The sequence below is a fragment of the Cannabis sativa genome, chromosome 3, assembly GCF_029168945.1.
Source record: "Cannabis sativa cultivar Pink pepper isolate KNU-18-1 chromosome 3, ASM2916894v1, whole genome shotgun sequence".
Taxonomy (NCBI): Eukaryota; Viridiplantae; Streptophyta; class Magnoliopsida; order Rosales; family Cannabaceae; genus Cannabis; species Cannabis sativa.
The window spans coordinates 73,250,705-73,267,161 of NC_083603.1; the positions used below are offsets into that span (position 1 = coordinate 73,250,705).

Consider the following 16,457-nt stretch of genomic DNA (forward strand, 5'->3'; position numbering starts at 1 on the left):
TCCGGGGTCGGATTCGAGTTCAAGTCAAAAGCCGAGTTTAGCGCCAGGGCCGTAGGGAGGTGATTTGGGTCCGGGTCTGGTCGTAATCTAAAAGATTGATTAAGAAAAAAAATTGTTTAAAAAAATATTGAAAGTGATTTTTTTTTTTGTTTTCAAAATTTTGATTTCTAATTATAAAATTGAAAAGTAAAAACAGTTTTATAGAACATGTTTTTGAAAAATATTTTCACTTTTCTACTTTTAAAAACAAAAAACTGATTAAAAAAGTGTTACCAAACGCCACCTAAATATATATATATATATGTTTAGTTTTTCATGGAAACATATATAAAGATTGTTGTTGTGTTATTTTTCTAAGATTATTTGTGTTTTTCAAGTTAACACCACATGTTGATGTCTAATAACGTTTCATATTAAAATAGGGTTGTTATCTAATATATTGTTTGCTCGTTGTTATTTAGTTGTTTAACTACGTAAAAAAATTAAATGAATATATGTTTACTTTTTTATGTGTATATTTATATTTTTTAAGTTAATGCACTAGTATCTTGTAGTTGCTTTTACTTTTTTCTTAAAAATTATTTATCAGTAATTTTTGAATTTCTTTTGAGTTAATGCAATGTGTTGTTAACTAATTAATTTACGTATTAATATGAAGTTGTTATCTAGTTATTTTATTTTTTCATATTTAATTGTTCAATCAAGAGAAAAATAGTTTATGTTTTAGTTTTTCATGGTTCATACTTTTTGTTGTTTGTTGGTTTCTTTCATATTTTCTACACTATTAGTTGATGTACAATTGATTTTCATGTTAAAATAAAATTGTTATTGTGTTGTTTATTCGTTGCTATTAGGTTGTTTAACAAAAAAAAAAAAAAAAGACTATACATTTATTTTTTGAATGTGTAGATATATTTTTAAGTTGGTGTACAAGTGTTATGCAGTTGTTTTTAAATTTATTTTATAGATTATTTGTATATTTTTTTCTTGGATTTGATGTAATTTATGAAGTTATTTTCATGCCTATTTAACTTGCATATACATGAAAATATATATATATACATGTTTATTTTTTTTATACTGTGTTTTTTACTTTTTTAGAATTATTTTCATGCCTATGTAATTTGCATATTGTAGTGGAGTTTATGCAGTTATTTTTTTGTTGTTATTTAGTTGTTTAACTAAGAGAAATAAATATATATATATTTTTTATTTGTGCGTTGTTTTTATTTTATTTTTTAAGTTGACGTAAGTGTTGATGCTCAATTAATTTTTATATTAACATAAAATTGTTATCGTGTTGTTTATTCGTTGCTATTGAGTTATTTCAGTATTGTATTTTTTGAAGTTTTTCTTATAAATTTATTTTTATTTGCATAATATATGATAAACTTTAATTGATTTATATGTTACGGTTAAGTTGTTTTCTAGTTGTTTTTGTGTTGTTGTTTAGTTGTTTTGCGCTGAGAAAAGAAGCCCTATACGTTAAAATTCACTTTGTCCGAATTCGCCACGTGGCAACCACTGCTACGTTCTGACGCTACAGATTGTGAGCGTCAGGCAAGTCTGAATGCTTTGTCCCGCACTCGCGTGTGAGTCTCACTCGCCCACATAACCACATGTGTGCCACACATTTCCTTGCGCATCTAGGGGAGTTTTTCTACTGCATTTTTGTAAATAAGAAACTTTGAAAATAGTATATTTGAAATTAATAAACAATATAAATGTTTATTTTTACTTATGATAGTATAAATATTTATTTAAGGTAATTTTAACCCAAAATAGAAAAAATCTAAAAAAATAAAATAAAAATAAACTATACCTTTAATTTTTATATTTATGAAAATTTCCCGTATAAAAAGGGAAGATTTTTTTTTTTTAAATTAGTAGGTAAGTAATAGGATGTATATGTATTAGGAGGTCTACCTAGTACCTACCCTTTCTTACCTATATCTCGTCGTCGTCCTATTACCTAGTATTTTTTTTTTCCTTTCAGAAGAATGGCATTCAAATCACTGGACTCTGTTACCTCCTCTGATATCGCAGCTTTAGGAATCGACCCCCAACTTGCTCACTCACTCCATGGAAGACTCGCCGAGATCGTCTCTAATCACGGCTCTGCCACTCCCCACACGTGGCGCTGTATCTCCAGCCATCTTCTCTCCCCTGATCTCCCTTTCTCTCTCCACCAGATGCTCTACTATGGCTGCTATAAGGACTTTGGACCCGACCCGCCTGCTTGGATACCCGACGCGTACTCTCTCTCTCTCTCTCTCTCTCTCTCTCTCTCTTGGTTGCCTTGTGAATTTTGATAGGAAAGTGGTTACTCACTAATCATGCATATAATATAGCTGTAAAAACGATTCTTATGAATACAATATTTCGAAAGTCATTAAAATTATTTTGTTATTTTCGAGTCTTCAAAATCATATTAAGGATGTTTGATGGGGTTTCTTAAGTAGAAAGGTCAATTTGATAAACTTTAATTGGCATGCATGTTTATATATTTTATGCAGAGAATTATCCAACATAAAATAAAATATTACACAGAAAATTAATATGTAGTATTTTGTAAGTCGAAATTACAACAAATAATGACACCAAATTCGAGTAAAAAGAATTGGAGATTGTGATAACATTTACAGCTTTTCAATCGCACCAAATAATGACACTAAATTCTAATTACTTGACTAAATAAACCCGTTAAACTTAGTAAATATTTTGAATTACACCTCATAACATTTACAGCTTTTCAATCGCACCATGCTAAATGTCTTGCTTTTGTGACAAACTGAAGAATTCCACATTCCAATCTAGTAAAAGCTATATTGGCATGGGCACTATATGTGTTTTTTGTTTTTTAATTTCAAATTTATATGTTTCTCATTCATTATAGTTTACTACGAAACCAAGTTTAGCAAAAAAAAAAAAAACTTTGTTTGCGACTTTATTTTTTAATTCAGGTACATATCCAAGAAGGTGAATTACTGAATGAATTCAATTCATTACACTGAAAATCATCGCGATTCCTATCTTTCTGTATGATCCAAAATATATGTAAACAATTTAAGACCAAATGCATGTTTTTATGATTAGGGAGAATGCAATTTCAACCAATGTTGGCAAACTATTGGAGAAGCGGGGGAAGGAGTTTTTGGGAGTAAAGTATAAGGATCCCATTTCAAACTTCTCTGATTTCCAAGAATTTTCAGTCACAAACCCTGAGGTAGAAAATATAATATGTTATATTGTTTTGTCATGAAATTTGTGTAATGGATTTGTTGACAGTTTTCATATTTACTTTTGGTGCTTCATCTTCATTCATTGTTAGGTTTATTGGAGAACAATACTAGATGAGATGAACATTTCTTTTTCAAAGCCTCCAGAATGTATTTTGCGTGAGAATTTTTCTAGAGACGGGCAAATATTAAACCCAGGAGGTGAATGGCTTCCTGGAGCATTCATTAATCCTGCAAAAAATTGCTTAGATTTAAACTGCAAGAGTTTGGATGATACAATGATATTATGGCGTGATGAAGGAAAAGATGTTTTGCCTGTGAACAAAATGACACTTAAAGAATTACGTTCGGAAGTCTGGTGTGCTACTTTCTTTCTCATAAGCTTTATCTTTTTTGATAGCATACACAGATGTTTATGGATTATAAAGTTAGTTGGCGTTTATGTTTTCTAAGAATTGGAATTCTCTAGTAGATGTATTAGTTGGTCATTCTTTTTTTCTACCTTTCCCTAGATGAATTATTATAATTTTATAACCCTTGCATAATGTTTGCCGATGGCTCTAGTTTGTCATTTGTTACCTCGAATTTAAGCACATATTTTTGTTTAGATGATCCCAACTTTTAATGATTGGTAAAAGGTTTGATAGATACCAATTGTAATTTTTCTAATATAACTTTATTCTTTTCTCTGTTAAAGCAGCTTTATTTGCTTTCTGGATTTTTACAGGATCAGCATGTTAGTAGACTTCATAGGTTACTAAATGAATAATATTCTCATACCGAAGTACTACATATACTTAGCCAGTGAATTTTTTCCCCTAAACACTGGTTTTCTAATGAATTTTTGACGAAAGTAATGTTATCAAAGGTAGCATGGATATGGTAGAAAGTAGAAAACGGAAGGGAAAATTTTAGTTTAGGAAAGGAATCTGTCATCTAGTGAGAACTGGGTGACAAAGGGATGAAAAAAGTGAAGAATGAGATGAAAAGTATCTTACCTTTGTTTCTCCTATTCTAGTCTAGCTCCTTTCATCTCTCATGGTGAATTTGTGAATCATATGAAGGTTATAAAATTTTTAGTAAGGTGAATTGTTTTTCTTCAGAGCATAAAAGATAAAGGCTTTGAAGAAAAACATTGTTATGTGCACATGCACTATTGACATAAAAATAAAGGCTGTAAGTGCTTCACCATGGATTTTCTTCTTGTGAAGTTAGTAATGTTAGACTATTAGTAAGAAATTTGAGTTGTTTTAAATATCTATTCTCAAAAGAAATTTATTACTAGATTTCCACTTTCTGCATTTATAAATGTGAAATTGTTTGGTGATTTACTTTAAGGTTAGTTGCTTATGCGCTCAAAGAACTGGAATTGGAGGGAGGGTCTGCAATTGCCATTGATATGCCAATGAATGTCCATTCTGTGGTTATCTATCTAGCTATTGTTCTGGCAGGCTATGTGGTTGTATCAATTGCTGATAGTTTTGCTGCTCCCGAAATATCAACAAGACTTAAAATATCAAAAGCAAAAGCCATATTTACACAGGTTGTTACTTTGCAAGTCATAAACATTGTATCTTGTTGTCTTGTATTATTTGTTATTATAATTTGGACTTTATCAAAAAATTTCCATGTTGGAAACTTGATCTGGTTGGAATCATTTTGTCAGTTTCAGCTCCTTCCTACTTTCTTTCGCAATTAGTTAAGCTTTGGCTTGTAGTTGAAACCGAAGGATAGGTTCAATGAGAAAACCATTGCTTAGAAGTTGAATTATGATTTATGAAAATGAGTTTAATGTTTCAGTGCGCTTGTCCTTCTATTTGATTTTTTCTATTTAGTTATTTTCCTTCAGTAGCTCTCCTTTATATTTAGTTCTTTTTATTCCTTTGTGTCCAGGATCTAATTGTCCGCGGAGAAAAAACTATACCCTTGTATAGGTAAAGTTCTGATTATTCGTTGGCCACATTATAAATTTTTTCCTATACTTTTTGCTTTTCTTTTCCTTTTTCCCTTTGAATATTTATCTCACAGGATAGGTTCAATCATGCAGTAGAATTGTGGAAGCTCAGTCTCCATTGGCAATTGTTATTCCTAGTAAGGGCTCCAGTGTTAGTGCACAATTGCGTCATGGTGATGTTTCTTGGCATGACTTTCTAAACAGAGCAAACAAATTTAAGTACGTTCACTGATATATCTGGCTGATACATAAGTTTAATTTTAATTTTGCATGGCAATGGCATATTATTCTTTCCCCTATATTTCAGAAAGTTGAATGATATTTGGAAGCTGAAAAAAAAAAATTTATTATATCATGGTCTGCCTCAATTTCTCAAGTTTTATTCCATTTATTTAATTTAATCCACCTCTAAACTTAGTAGCTTTGAGTGAGAGTTCATGTGTTTCTCATCCATGTGCAAACTGTTGAATAACTTAGGGGTGGAAGTAATTATTCATTTGAATCTACGAGAGTTTGAAATATATATTTTAGATAGTGTGAGATATTTTCAACATAAATGCTGTGGATTGTTATTCTACAATAATGTTATCAAATTAAGCGGTGGTTATAGTATGCACTTATACATAAATATTTATAAATAATTTAAAGATGTTGATAACAGTTTTTTTCTGAATCTTATTAGGACTTGTACACCTGAACAAATTGAATATTCAGCGTGTCTATTCTGTTGTCTTTTCTGCTTACTTTTGCAGGCATATTGTCCTGTGTTTAAATAAAAGGAGCATTTCATTTCTGATATCTTCATTCGTGAATTCTATTGAAACGTTGCTACTATAAATTTTCTTCATATTTTATACAAGTTTAGATGCAGCATGGGCAGCTATGTCCCGTCTCAGTCCCATTCCCCCATTCGTGTTTTATGTTCATTTTTAGTTTTAGTATTAAAATATGAAAACTACTTATTGTATTTGATTTAATCATTTTCAACTCGGCAAATACCTGGCTCTCTTAGAAAATTTAAATTATCATTAAATGTCTAACTAGATTTTTTATTTTAAACTGTCAAACGCACAGAAATTATGAATTTGCTGCTGTGGAGCAACCAATTGACGCATATACTAATATCCTCTTCTCATCTGGAACTACAGGTAAATTTAAACTTGAACCTCTACCAAGTTCCCCCGTTCACCACCATAGCCAACATAGGTTATATCTTTTTCTGCAGAAAATATAATGTCATATTGTTCATTTACCTGGATATTACCAATTATTTGATAATGCATTTTCTTTAGTAGTTTTGCAATTTAACTATAATGGCAGTGCGGGAAAGCTAATCATCTTCGGCATAAAAATGATGAGAGGGAGTTTTAATTAAAAAACTTTATTGTCAGGAATCTGTTGTACATTTATTCACAGTAATTAGTTTACATCATTTTGATTTGGTTAATCGATTGTTTAGGGGAACCAAAGGCAATTCCATGGACTCAGGCCACTCCTTTTAAAGCAGCTGCTGATGCATGGTGCCACATGGACATTCAGAAAGGTGATGTTGTTGCTTGGCCCACTAATCTAGGTTGGATGATGGGTCCTTGGCTGGTGTATGCTTCACTGTTAAATGGAGCTTCTATTGCCCTGTATAATGGATCTCCGCTTGGATCTGGCTTTGCCAAGTTTGTACAGGTAAATGATTTATTTGTATTAAGGTAGTCAATTTTCTCAATTGTTTGTTGTGGCTCTTTCTACTTTCTGCTGAATATATCTCGTATGCACATCCAAAATGACAATGTTATTGTTTAATGATGTATGAAACACATGCTTTATAACATAATACATATCAGGTATATTAGATATGAAAAAAATGATTTTTAGTGAAATCCTTTAGATTGTTTTGTAAAATAGCCTTTACTCAGAGACAACCAAATTTTCTTTGCAAGGAGCCTACATACATATGCACTGACACATAAACAATGTATCTAGAATTTTCACAAAGTATAATGGTTCTCTTCTTTTCCACTTTCATCAAAAAAAGATTCTTAATTCTTTACTTTTGGCCTAGTCACATATACAAAACTACTTTTGCAAGGAGATTTTTGCTATGTTAAATTCATGACTCTAACACTACAAGTTTAAAAGATTTGCAATAGTTTCAGTATTTTTGTTTTTTTAGGAACAATTACATAAGACACCATTTTTTGTAAAATAATTACATTTACGTTCAAAGAATATTTTTTTTTACATTTTTAAGGTTTTCCAAAAAATAACACGAAAACAACATAAAATCAACAAGAAAACTACATAAAAGTAACATGAAAATAACAAAAAAAAAATAACATATAGATAACAAAAAATCAACAACAAATTAATAAGATTACAACATAAAAAGACCGTATTTTCTGTAAATAAAATCAAAAAAATCGTAAAAATGTTTATAATTCCGTGAAACCGTATTTTTGTAATTTTTTTGTTGTTTTTATGTTTTTGTGAAATAATCCCTATAAATCAGCTGAAACTTTTCTAATATGCGTAGGATGCCAAAGTAACAATGCTAGGTGTAATCCCAAGTATTGTCCGAACATGGAAATCTACAAATTGTGTTGCTGGCTATGATTGGTCCACCATTCGGTAAATAATTATAGTATATTGCTTGCCTTTCGTTGGTAAAATATTTTCATTTGTATCATGATGGTTGTCTTGTATTTTAGTTACGTTTTAAATCCATTATTGATTTCAGGATCATAGTTGATTCTTTTACGCTTTAACTATTTCCCCCTTCAATGTCTTTTAGTTGCTTTAGCTCTACTGGGGAAGCATCTAATATAGATGAATACTTGTGGTTGATGGGGAGAGCGTACTACAAGCCTGTTATTGAATATTGTGGAGGCACTGAGATTGGCGGGGGATTTGTAACTGGGTCCTTATTACAGGCTCAGTCATTAGCTGCTTTTAGCACACCAGCTATGGGATGTAGTTTGTTCATACTTGGCAGTGATGGTTATCCCATAGTAAGCATCAACCAATCTCTGAATTGTAGTAAACGAAGACTAGTCAGCTTCTTTATTTTACTTAATCATTTTGTTGCAGTTCTTAATTTTGTTTTATAAAGCCCAAAAATAGAAAATGCTATCACAATTAATTTCCCACTTTTACTTTTAGAAGTGGTTGAATTCATGTATTTACTAATTCCTTTTAATAATATTTTACTCAACCTAATGCATTTGTCTTTTATTGCAGCCTAAACACAAACCAGGGATTGGTGAATTAGCGCTTGGTCCTCTCATGTTTGGAGCTTCCAAGACATTGCTGAATGCTGATCACTATGATGTCTATTTTAAGAGAATGCCTTCGCTGAATGGAAAAGTTTTAAGGAGGCACGGGGACATGTTTGAGCTTACATCCAAAGGCTACTATCATGCACATGGTCGTGCAGATGATACAATGAATCTTGGAGGCATCAAGGTATTCATTTTGCTATTAAAATCATTGCATTTGATCCTTCAAGTTGTGAGAATTGCAAACCTCCATCATCCATAGAACCTTGAGAGAATTGCATTACACCATGATCAACTTGAAAATGTGTAACATTATGATAGGGTAATCTTGCAGATTGGTACAAAGAAATACAAACAGTAGCTGATAGAAAAACTGAGCTGAATTCGAGAGCCTGAATTTTTTTGTCAAAAATAATCAGGAATTCGAGAGCCTGAATTCTCTCCAAAAGGAGTATTACAACTCACACAAATCTCTCCACACCCTCGCTACTTTTTTACTTTATCATAATACTCTAGTGCATTAGTCTTACTCTAACAACTTGTGCCACATCACTCTTTTAAGTTGACCTGTCTTGTTGCTCCCTTATCCCTTTTTAGCATACATATGTAATGGGCGGCCTATCAATACTCCCAGGTCCAAAGACGTACCTTGTCCTCAAGGTGTAAGTCAGGATATTGCGCTAAATAGTCGAGAAGTTTTCCCAAGTTGCTTCGAAAGCTGGAAAGTGAGTCCATAGTATAAGGGCTTAAGGAGGAATTGTGTGAGTACCAGGCCGAACATCCAACACTCTTAGGCTCAAGTGTCCATTCCAAATTTACATTCAAGTTTGAAGGTAAAATTGTGGATTGGTGCATTCTGCGGTCCCCATGCTGAATGCAACACCGAAACATAAAAAATTGGGTGCAATCTTGATTCAGGAGACAATTGCAAGTGATAGGCACTACCGCCAATTCATTTTTTTTTTTTGAAAAAACCACCAATTCATTTAATAATAGGAAAAGGGTGAAAAAATCTTGGAGCTAACTTCTTGTTGCGATGCTTAGCTAATGAGCGTTGGTGACCCAACTTCGAATTGAACATTTGTGCATTTTTTTTAATCAACTTGGGCCTTCATTTTCTGTTGAGCACGATGCGAATCCAAGATATCATCTCGAGCCTTCATTTGCTCTTCTACTGCTGAAACCATGGTAGTAGGCTGCTCAAAACGGACTAGGGGTGGCGGCTCACGATAATACACAACCAAACAAGTGGCATCCTACCCAAGGTAACCATTTTTCCCATTGTATTGTCTTGGAACTAATAAAAAATTTAAGGAATGTTTCTAGGAAGCGATTATCTACTTTCATTTGGCCATCAAATTGGGGTTGGTAAGTCGTACGCAAACACCATACCTTGGAGACGAAAAATCTCCTTCCAAAAGCCATTGAGAAATTTTTAATCATGATCGATAACGATGAAGCGAGGAATATAATGCAATTTGATAACTTTTACAAAAACAGCCGTTACTGTGGTGACAAAATAAGGTTGATGAAGGGCAATGAAGTGAGCATATTTACTCAAGCCATCACCGCCACCAAAATCGAATCAAACCCACTTGATAATGGTAGTTCTTCAATAAAATCTATAGACAAATCTTCTTATATTGAATGTCAAAATCAATATTGAATGTCAACTCTAGACAACGCATGGGATTCCTCATGGTCAACTCTAGACAACGCATCAGACACCTTGTTTCCACCTATATTGAATGTCAAAATCATAACCAAGGATCTTTGTCAGCCAATGAAGATGCTTCGTGGCTACCATGTGTTGTTCAAGTAAATATTTTAAGCTTTGCTAATCCGTGCAAACCAAAAACTTCCTTCCTATCAATTCTCTCCACACCTTCACTAGTAGTACCCTACACCATACTCTCACACTACTCTTTTACTCTTCTAACAACTTGTGCCACATCACTCTTTTAAGCTGACCTGTCTTGATGCTCTCCTTTTCATTTTCTAGCGTACACATGTAATGGGTAGCCTATTAAAAATATTTTACTAGGATCTAAATTTAATAACATGTATGTTGGATTATAATTTTATAATCTAACATTCTAAATATGAGTTTTCTAAAAAATAATGAATTAAACTCATAAAGGTATAGAATACCTTACATTGACAGTAACGGAATAATATGACTCTTTCCGTTCAGATCTCTAACCCTTGATCATTTCTGTTGCAGAGTATGATCAAGATTTGAACTTGGATTCTCTTTCAGGTAACAAAAATACTAGTCTTCCATACTATCTTGAGTATTGCCTTGAAATGTGTGGGCAATCACTCAATCACTCAAGGTTCGAAATTAACAACAAGAAGAAGAGATTTTCGAAAAAATATGAGAGCTCTGTTATATTCTATTTTGTCTGACAAAGTGAGTTAAAATTGTTTAAAAATAAGAGCTATCATATTCTATTTATATGATAACTTTAGGGTTAGGTTTAGAATTTAAATAGAATAAAAAAATAAGATAAAATTGGCTTAATTTAAACCATATGGCCGAAATACTATGTGGGTCCATAGGTTTTAATTTTGCCATTTTATAAAACTATATTTCTTTTTAAAATTACTATTTTTCATTCCAACTTTATAAATGTCAATTTTATCTATCAAATAATTATAATTAATTATTAAATAATATTGCCATTTAACTTATTTATTAATTAGACTTTTCATAGTCTCTTAATTAATAAACAAACTCTAATTTTTTTTTTTATTCTCAAAATTGCATTTGCTTAGTGAAACTCATAAATTAGACATAGTCTTATTCAGAATTCTAATTGATTAATAAAATCAATTAATTGAGTCTACAAGACAATATTATCTCAAGTAGTGTGGGGACCATGGACCTATATATAATCAAGCTCCCAACAAGTAGTTTTAGAATTTACCGAGTAAATAAACTATCTTATTAATTCCTCATGTCTCCACTATAGATTCGAAATTTTACTATACCAAGTATAGATACACTATAAATTATCCATTGTTTCAATCTAAATCAATGATCCTCTATGGATGATTTACATCGAGTAGGGAGAAATTTACCGTTTTACCCTTCAATGTATTTTATCCTTGAAACACTTAGCTATTTGTAAATGATATTCCAATAAACTAATATAATTATTGAAATGAGTACTCCACCATTCAAACTCATTTAGCCAAGCTCTAAGGAAACCTTCGTTTCACTTCTATGTGATTATAGAAGCTATAGATTCTATATCTATAATCAGCCCTCCTACTCAATTGCACTACCGTATTCTTAAGATGTAAGTGTTTGCCCAATCCAATTGGTTAGCTTTAACGAACAGGTTAAAAAACACAAGTAATACATTTAAGCAAAAACCTAACCATCTCAAGTAATACACAAGTAATATCTCAAGATTGAGATATTACGGTAAGTTTATGATATTTTTTCCACTGTGAATATCGGTTCAGTCTGATGTATAACCAATACATCCAATACAAGCTTAGTTTGCTAATGTCTTGGAAAAGACATTCTACTTATGCAAGTGTAAGTAAACTACATTGCTGATTATATATATTAATCACCTAATTATGACCTAATCATGAAACTAATTAGTTTAATCACCTAATCATGAATATTTTTCACTGTGTAGACAATATAATAATCATGAATAATAATGTGATAGGAATTTAATAGAAATTATATTTCAAATATATGATCATGAAATAAACATGTGAACCAAGCATTACACTAAACAAGTATGGTTTTAGTTAGGGCACTAAAACCAACATAGCCTATCACATTACTGGAGAAATTAGAAAAATCCTAAACATCACTGTCCAATGCATTTAGCATTTTGTCGATAGTCTCTTTGCATGTAGATTTACTCATTCCTTTCTTTGCATCAATACACTGGCTCATGCTTACTAGTTAAATTTTGAGGGGGCCTCTAGGATATGATCCAGCTTATCCCTTTTAGCAGGAATTTCAGTTTTTAAAGATTAGAAGTCGTATCATACATGATTGTATTTCCAATAAGTAAAAGATAGTTAATTTGGCCTGATCTAGTACATTTGTTTGAGCAGGTGAGTTCTGTCGAGATTGAACGAATCTGTAATGAAGCCGATGAAAAAGTTCTTGAGACAGCTGCCATTGGGGTGCCACCTCTTACTGGTGGACCTGAGCAGTTGGTTATTGCTGTTGTATTAAAAAATTCAGACAGAACAACAGTGGACTTAAATCAATTAAGGCTGTCTTTCAACTCAGCTGTGCAGAAGAAACTAAATCCTCTATTCAGGGTACCAACTGATCATTCATTGGCTTTTTTAATGGTCTCACATTCAATACAGTGTACAATTGTACTGATTTCCTTCTTCGATAATTGATCAGTCAAATTGATCGAGAAGTGATTGTTCTTACTTACCAGTTTTCTTAACCATTGTTGTTGTAATTATGCTAACTTAGTGCTTGGTTGAACAGGTCTCTCGTGTTGTGCCCCTATCGTCACTTCCGAGAACAGCAACTAATAAAGTGATGCGAAGAATTTTACGCCAGCAGTTTACTCAGCTTGATAAATCTTCTAAGATTTGATTTCGAGCAATTATTCTATTCTGTACAAAAGTGACTCATTCCTCTCTCACAATCACAGAATGTATAATGGTAACAAATCATTACTTTAAGTAATGTAGTATTTATTTTTATTCGGGTAAATAGCGGCATAAGTACTTAAAGTTTTAAGTTTGTAAGTAGCATAATTTTAATGTTTATTTTTAGCGGCATAAATACTCAATGTTTGTAAAACTGTAATTTTTCTTTAATTTCATCCGTACAAACCCTGTTATTTTTTTAAACAGGCTACATATAAGGTCTAGATTCTTGATCATTGGATCTAGACAGAAACATGTAGTATCAGTTGCTTCTAAATGTTCTTTTAATAAATTTAAAACGGAGTCTGTACTGACAAAATTGAAGAAAAATTACAGTTTTACAAACATTAGGTACTTATGCCGCTAAAAATAAACATTGAGTTTATGCCGCTTACAAACTTAAAATTTTGAGTACTTATGTCGCTATTTACCCTTTTTATTCACCAAACAAAGTGTTGAACAATGCGTTGCCATGTGATCCAAATACCCTTTGTTAGCCTTCCTTTTTAATTATCGAAACATGAGATGATATTTATTTTCTTTCGATTTCTCTCATTTGGCTTCTTCACTCACTTTACAGCCTGGGCTTCCTTTTTGGTGTTTGTTTTGTCGCATATGCTTTAACAGTCAGAAATCATATGTATTTATTTCCTACTTATTTATTTTTTTGATCAAAGAACTTCACTAATCATCTGGGTAATTTACAACCAAAACAAAGCCAATAAAAATCCGCTCCAAAGAAACTAAAGTTGACTTATATACATCTTAGTCAGTTTTTGAATTTTAGAATTATTCCCTCTATTTGCAAATGATAAATGAACTTTGACACTCTAATTATTTTATCTATACAATTTATTGGCAAATACTTCCGTTCAAAAATACACAGGTTCTTTCTAATTCAAATGCTATAAACCACACCAGCTAAGGCTACATACTTCAACTCTGTTGAAATAGAGCGAGCTCTCTGTGACTCTTGTCAAAAGTTCAAACTTAGCCATTGCTCTACTCAGCTAATCACCCTTGTAGAGAAAGCACAATTAAAGAACAAGTGCCCACGGTCTTCCTCGGAAGTGTCACAAACAGGGCAGAAGTTTGAATCAATAGAAATATTCTTACTAGCAAGGTGGTCTCTAGTGAGAAGATGTGAGCGTAAAGCTTTCCACAATGTGAATTTATGTTTCGGTATAGTCATACGAGACCAAACAACTCGATCAAATGTAACTCTTGTCGAGTCAGATAAAAAATAATCATATAACGAATTGATTTTGAATTTACATGTGCAACCTGCCTCATAGATGTCCCTCATAGAGAAGCAACCCCTTGGGTTCATGAGCTTTCTCCAATACCAACTAACATCTAGCTTAAGCTCATGAACCCAAACACTTTGATTCTTTAAGTAAATGCTATTGATCCATTTTACCCAAGACTGTCCTGCTTCAATGCTAGTGCCCACAATCTTTTCGATTTGCAAACCAATTCCCAGAAGGACAGATGAAGCTTGCTTGAATTTTCTCTTTCTTTCCAAAGAAAGTTTCTGCATAGTCTATCCACTTTCTTGATCTCACTCTGGGGTAACATAAAAATGCCCATTCAATGGTTTTGATGCCTATCAAACAGATTTATAAGCTGAGTTCTACCTTCATATATGAGATGTCTACTTGTCCAGTAGACAGTTTCCTCCTTATTTTAGTAAAAATAACCTCACAATCTGCATATTTCTATTTGGTTGGTCTCAAGGTGACTCCCAAATATTTCAAAGGAAAGGATTCATCTTCGAATTTCATTATCTCCATGTGTTATTCTATTTTTTACACTATGAGGTGGCATCTAGCTAGATGACACGTGTCTTGCATTCTTCAACTTAAGCAGATGGTTTTACTCCTAGTAGCCCACAAGGATTGATATGAAGGTCCAAGTTGTACATACATAGCAGGATGTCTAGATAGAGTCATCAAGGGATATTCGACCAACTCGATCTTGTGATCAACTCACATGCATCGGCTAGGAAATGTGAGTTGGCAATTTTAGCAGTGATTGATGCTATCTCCAAGCTTGCATGACATGCAGTAAACCCTACTTTCTTGGGATTGATTCGTACCTTCAGAGAATAAAAGTAATCAGCCTGGACTTACATAATTCCTTTATTGTAATTATGGAAACATATTAATTTCCTATTTTATTTCTTATAGATTAAGGAAAACCATTATATGTAACGAGCCCTTATAAAATAGTGGTCTCACCTCACTATTGGGGGACACGAATTGAATCAGAGAGAACACTCAAGAGAGAAATAGTGATCTAAGAGAGAATTACTCAGAGATCCTTTGTAAGAGCTTTAGAGAGATAATATTTTATTCTTTTTCTCATAAGTCAATACATCCTAAAGGGGAATAGGCTATTACCAATATCACGGGGTCGAACTTTTAAAAATTTTGTTTTTTTACTTACAATTCTTTGCTTTCTATTATTTATTTTATCTAATCACTTTAATTAAGACTCACTATCGTTGGCTCCAAGTGAGGTCAGCATTTTGGTGCTTTCATTGAGAGCAAAGAAACAAGTTTTTTGTCGTTTTACAGGATACATGATAGGTGTACAAACTTGAAGGGGAGGTCAAACTGATCCAGTCGACCCAATGGTGACAAATCCAAGTGTACAGACACCTAGAAACGCAAGAGATCCACCAGGGACGACCCCTGGACAAGTTAATACACAACCACCAACAGTAGGCCATGGAGGGACTTTCCCTCTGGTTGGGTTAACTCCAGGTGTACAAGAAACAGGAAATACAAGTATTGTAACAACCTACTAGATTAGGGTGTTAATAGAGATTGTTTGACACTTTATTTTAGTTTTGATGTGATTTAATTTTTCTCTAATTTTCTACGTGCATCTATTTTATTTGTACTTTATTATTTTTAATTGTTCGATCACTAATTAATTGTTTATGATTTCAATGCAAAATCTAAGAAGTGAGTGTTGATTATGCTATAGTTAAATAGACATAGATTTCAATATAGAAAAAGAGTACTTATATGATTTGTGTAGCATTTAGGATTTTTATGCTTAATGCCTCCTCTATGTTTAAATTTATCACGAGAGTAGAAAATTTACATATAGGTTGAGATTTATATGTTCTAGCCTGAATATAAGTTTCTTTAATAAATCTGCTATCACATGAAAATTGAAATTTAGGAATTAAATTATTATAAATCATATAAAGTAGATTCAATTGAAATTAATCACCCTAAGCTTTAATCATTGTTAAAATTGCACTTTAATTTATTTTTATTTTCTTTTTAAGTATATTGGATGTTGGAATTATTTTACCAGGATCTAGATTTA

General features: G+C 32.2%; 2 protein-coding genes across 3 annotated transcripts; one reads left to right on the top strand and one right to left on the bottom strand.

Moving 5' to 3' along the window:
* The first annotated feature begins 1,885 nt into the window (after window positions 1-1,885).
* LOC115709750 (hexanoyl-CoA synthase-like) lies at window positions 1,886-13,667 on the top strand. 2 transcript variants are annotated; one of them, XM_030637943.2, is made up of 13 exons: window positions 1,886-2,254; window positions 3,097-3,226; window positions 3,332-3,597; window positions 4,578-4,782; window positions 5,133-5,173; window positions 5,287-5,412; window positions 6,268-6,341; window positions 6,653-6,873; window positions 7,721-7,815; window positions 7,979-8,195; window positions 8,425-8,649; window positions 12,552-12,764; window positions 12,946-13,667. In XM_030637943.2, exons 1-13 carry the CDS (start codon window positions 2,001-2,003, stop codon window positions 13,054-13,056), a joined length of 2,178 nt encoding a protein of 725 aa, XP_030493803.2. In that variant the 5' UTR covers window positions 1,886-2,000; the 3' UTR covers window positions 13,057-13,667. The 2 variants fall into 2 exon arrangements, with proteins under 2 accessions (XP_030493803.2, XP_030493805.2); XM_030637945.2 differs by lacking the exon at window positions 12,946-13,667 and adding an exon at window positions 10,687-10,722 and having other exon boundaries at window positions 12,552-12,689.
* Window positions 13,668-14,118: 451 nt separating this feature from the next.
* Window positions 14,119-14,652, bottom strand: LOC133036282 (uncharacterized). Its single transcript, XM_061112823.1, has one exon. It carries the CDS (start codon window positions 14,650-14,652, stop codon window positions 14,119-14,121), a length of 534 nt encoding a protein of 177 aa, XP_060968806.1.
* Between the last annotated feature and the right edge of the window lie 1,805 nt (window positions 14,653-16,457).

What these genes read in the sequence shown, in the direction of transcription:
- LOC115709750 (XM_030637943.2), top strand. Translation starts at nt 2,001, where the DNA reads ATGGCATTCAAATCACTGGACTCTGTTACCTCCTCTGATATCGCAGCT. An exon ending in CCTGCTTGGATACCCGACGC is followed by an intron (nt 2,255 to 3,096) that starts GTACTCTCTCTC and finishes TTTTATGATTAG; the next exon opens with GGAGAATGCAATTTCAACCA. An exon ending in CAAAAGCCATATTTACACAG is followed by an intron (nt 4,783 to 5,132) that starts GTTGTTACTTTG and finishes CTTTGTGTCCAG; the next exon opens with GATCTAATTGTCCGCGGAGA.
- LOC133036282 (XM_061112823.1), bottom strand. Translation starts at nt 14,652, where the DNA reads ATGCAGAAACTTTCTTTGGAAAGAAAGAGAAAATTCAAGCAAGCTTCA.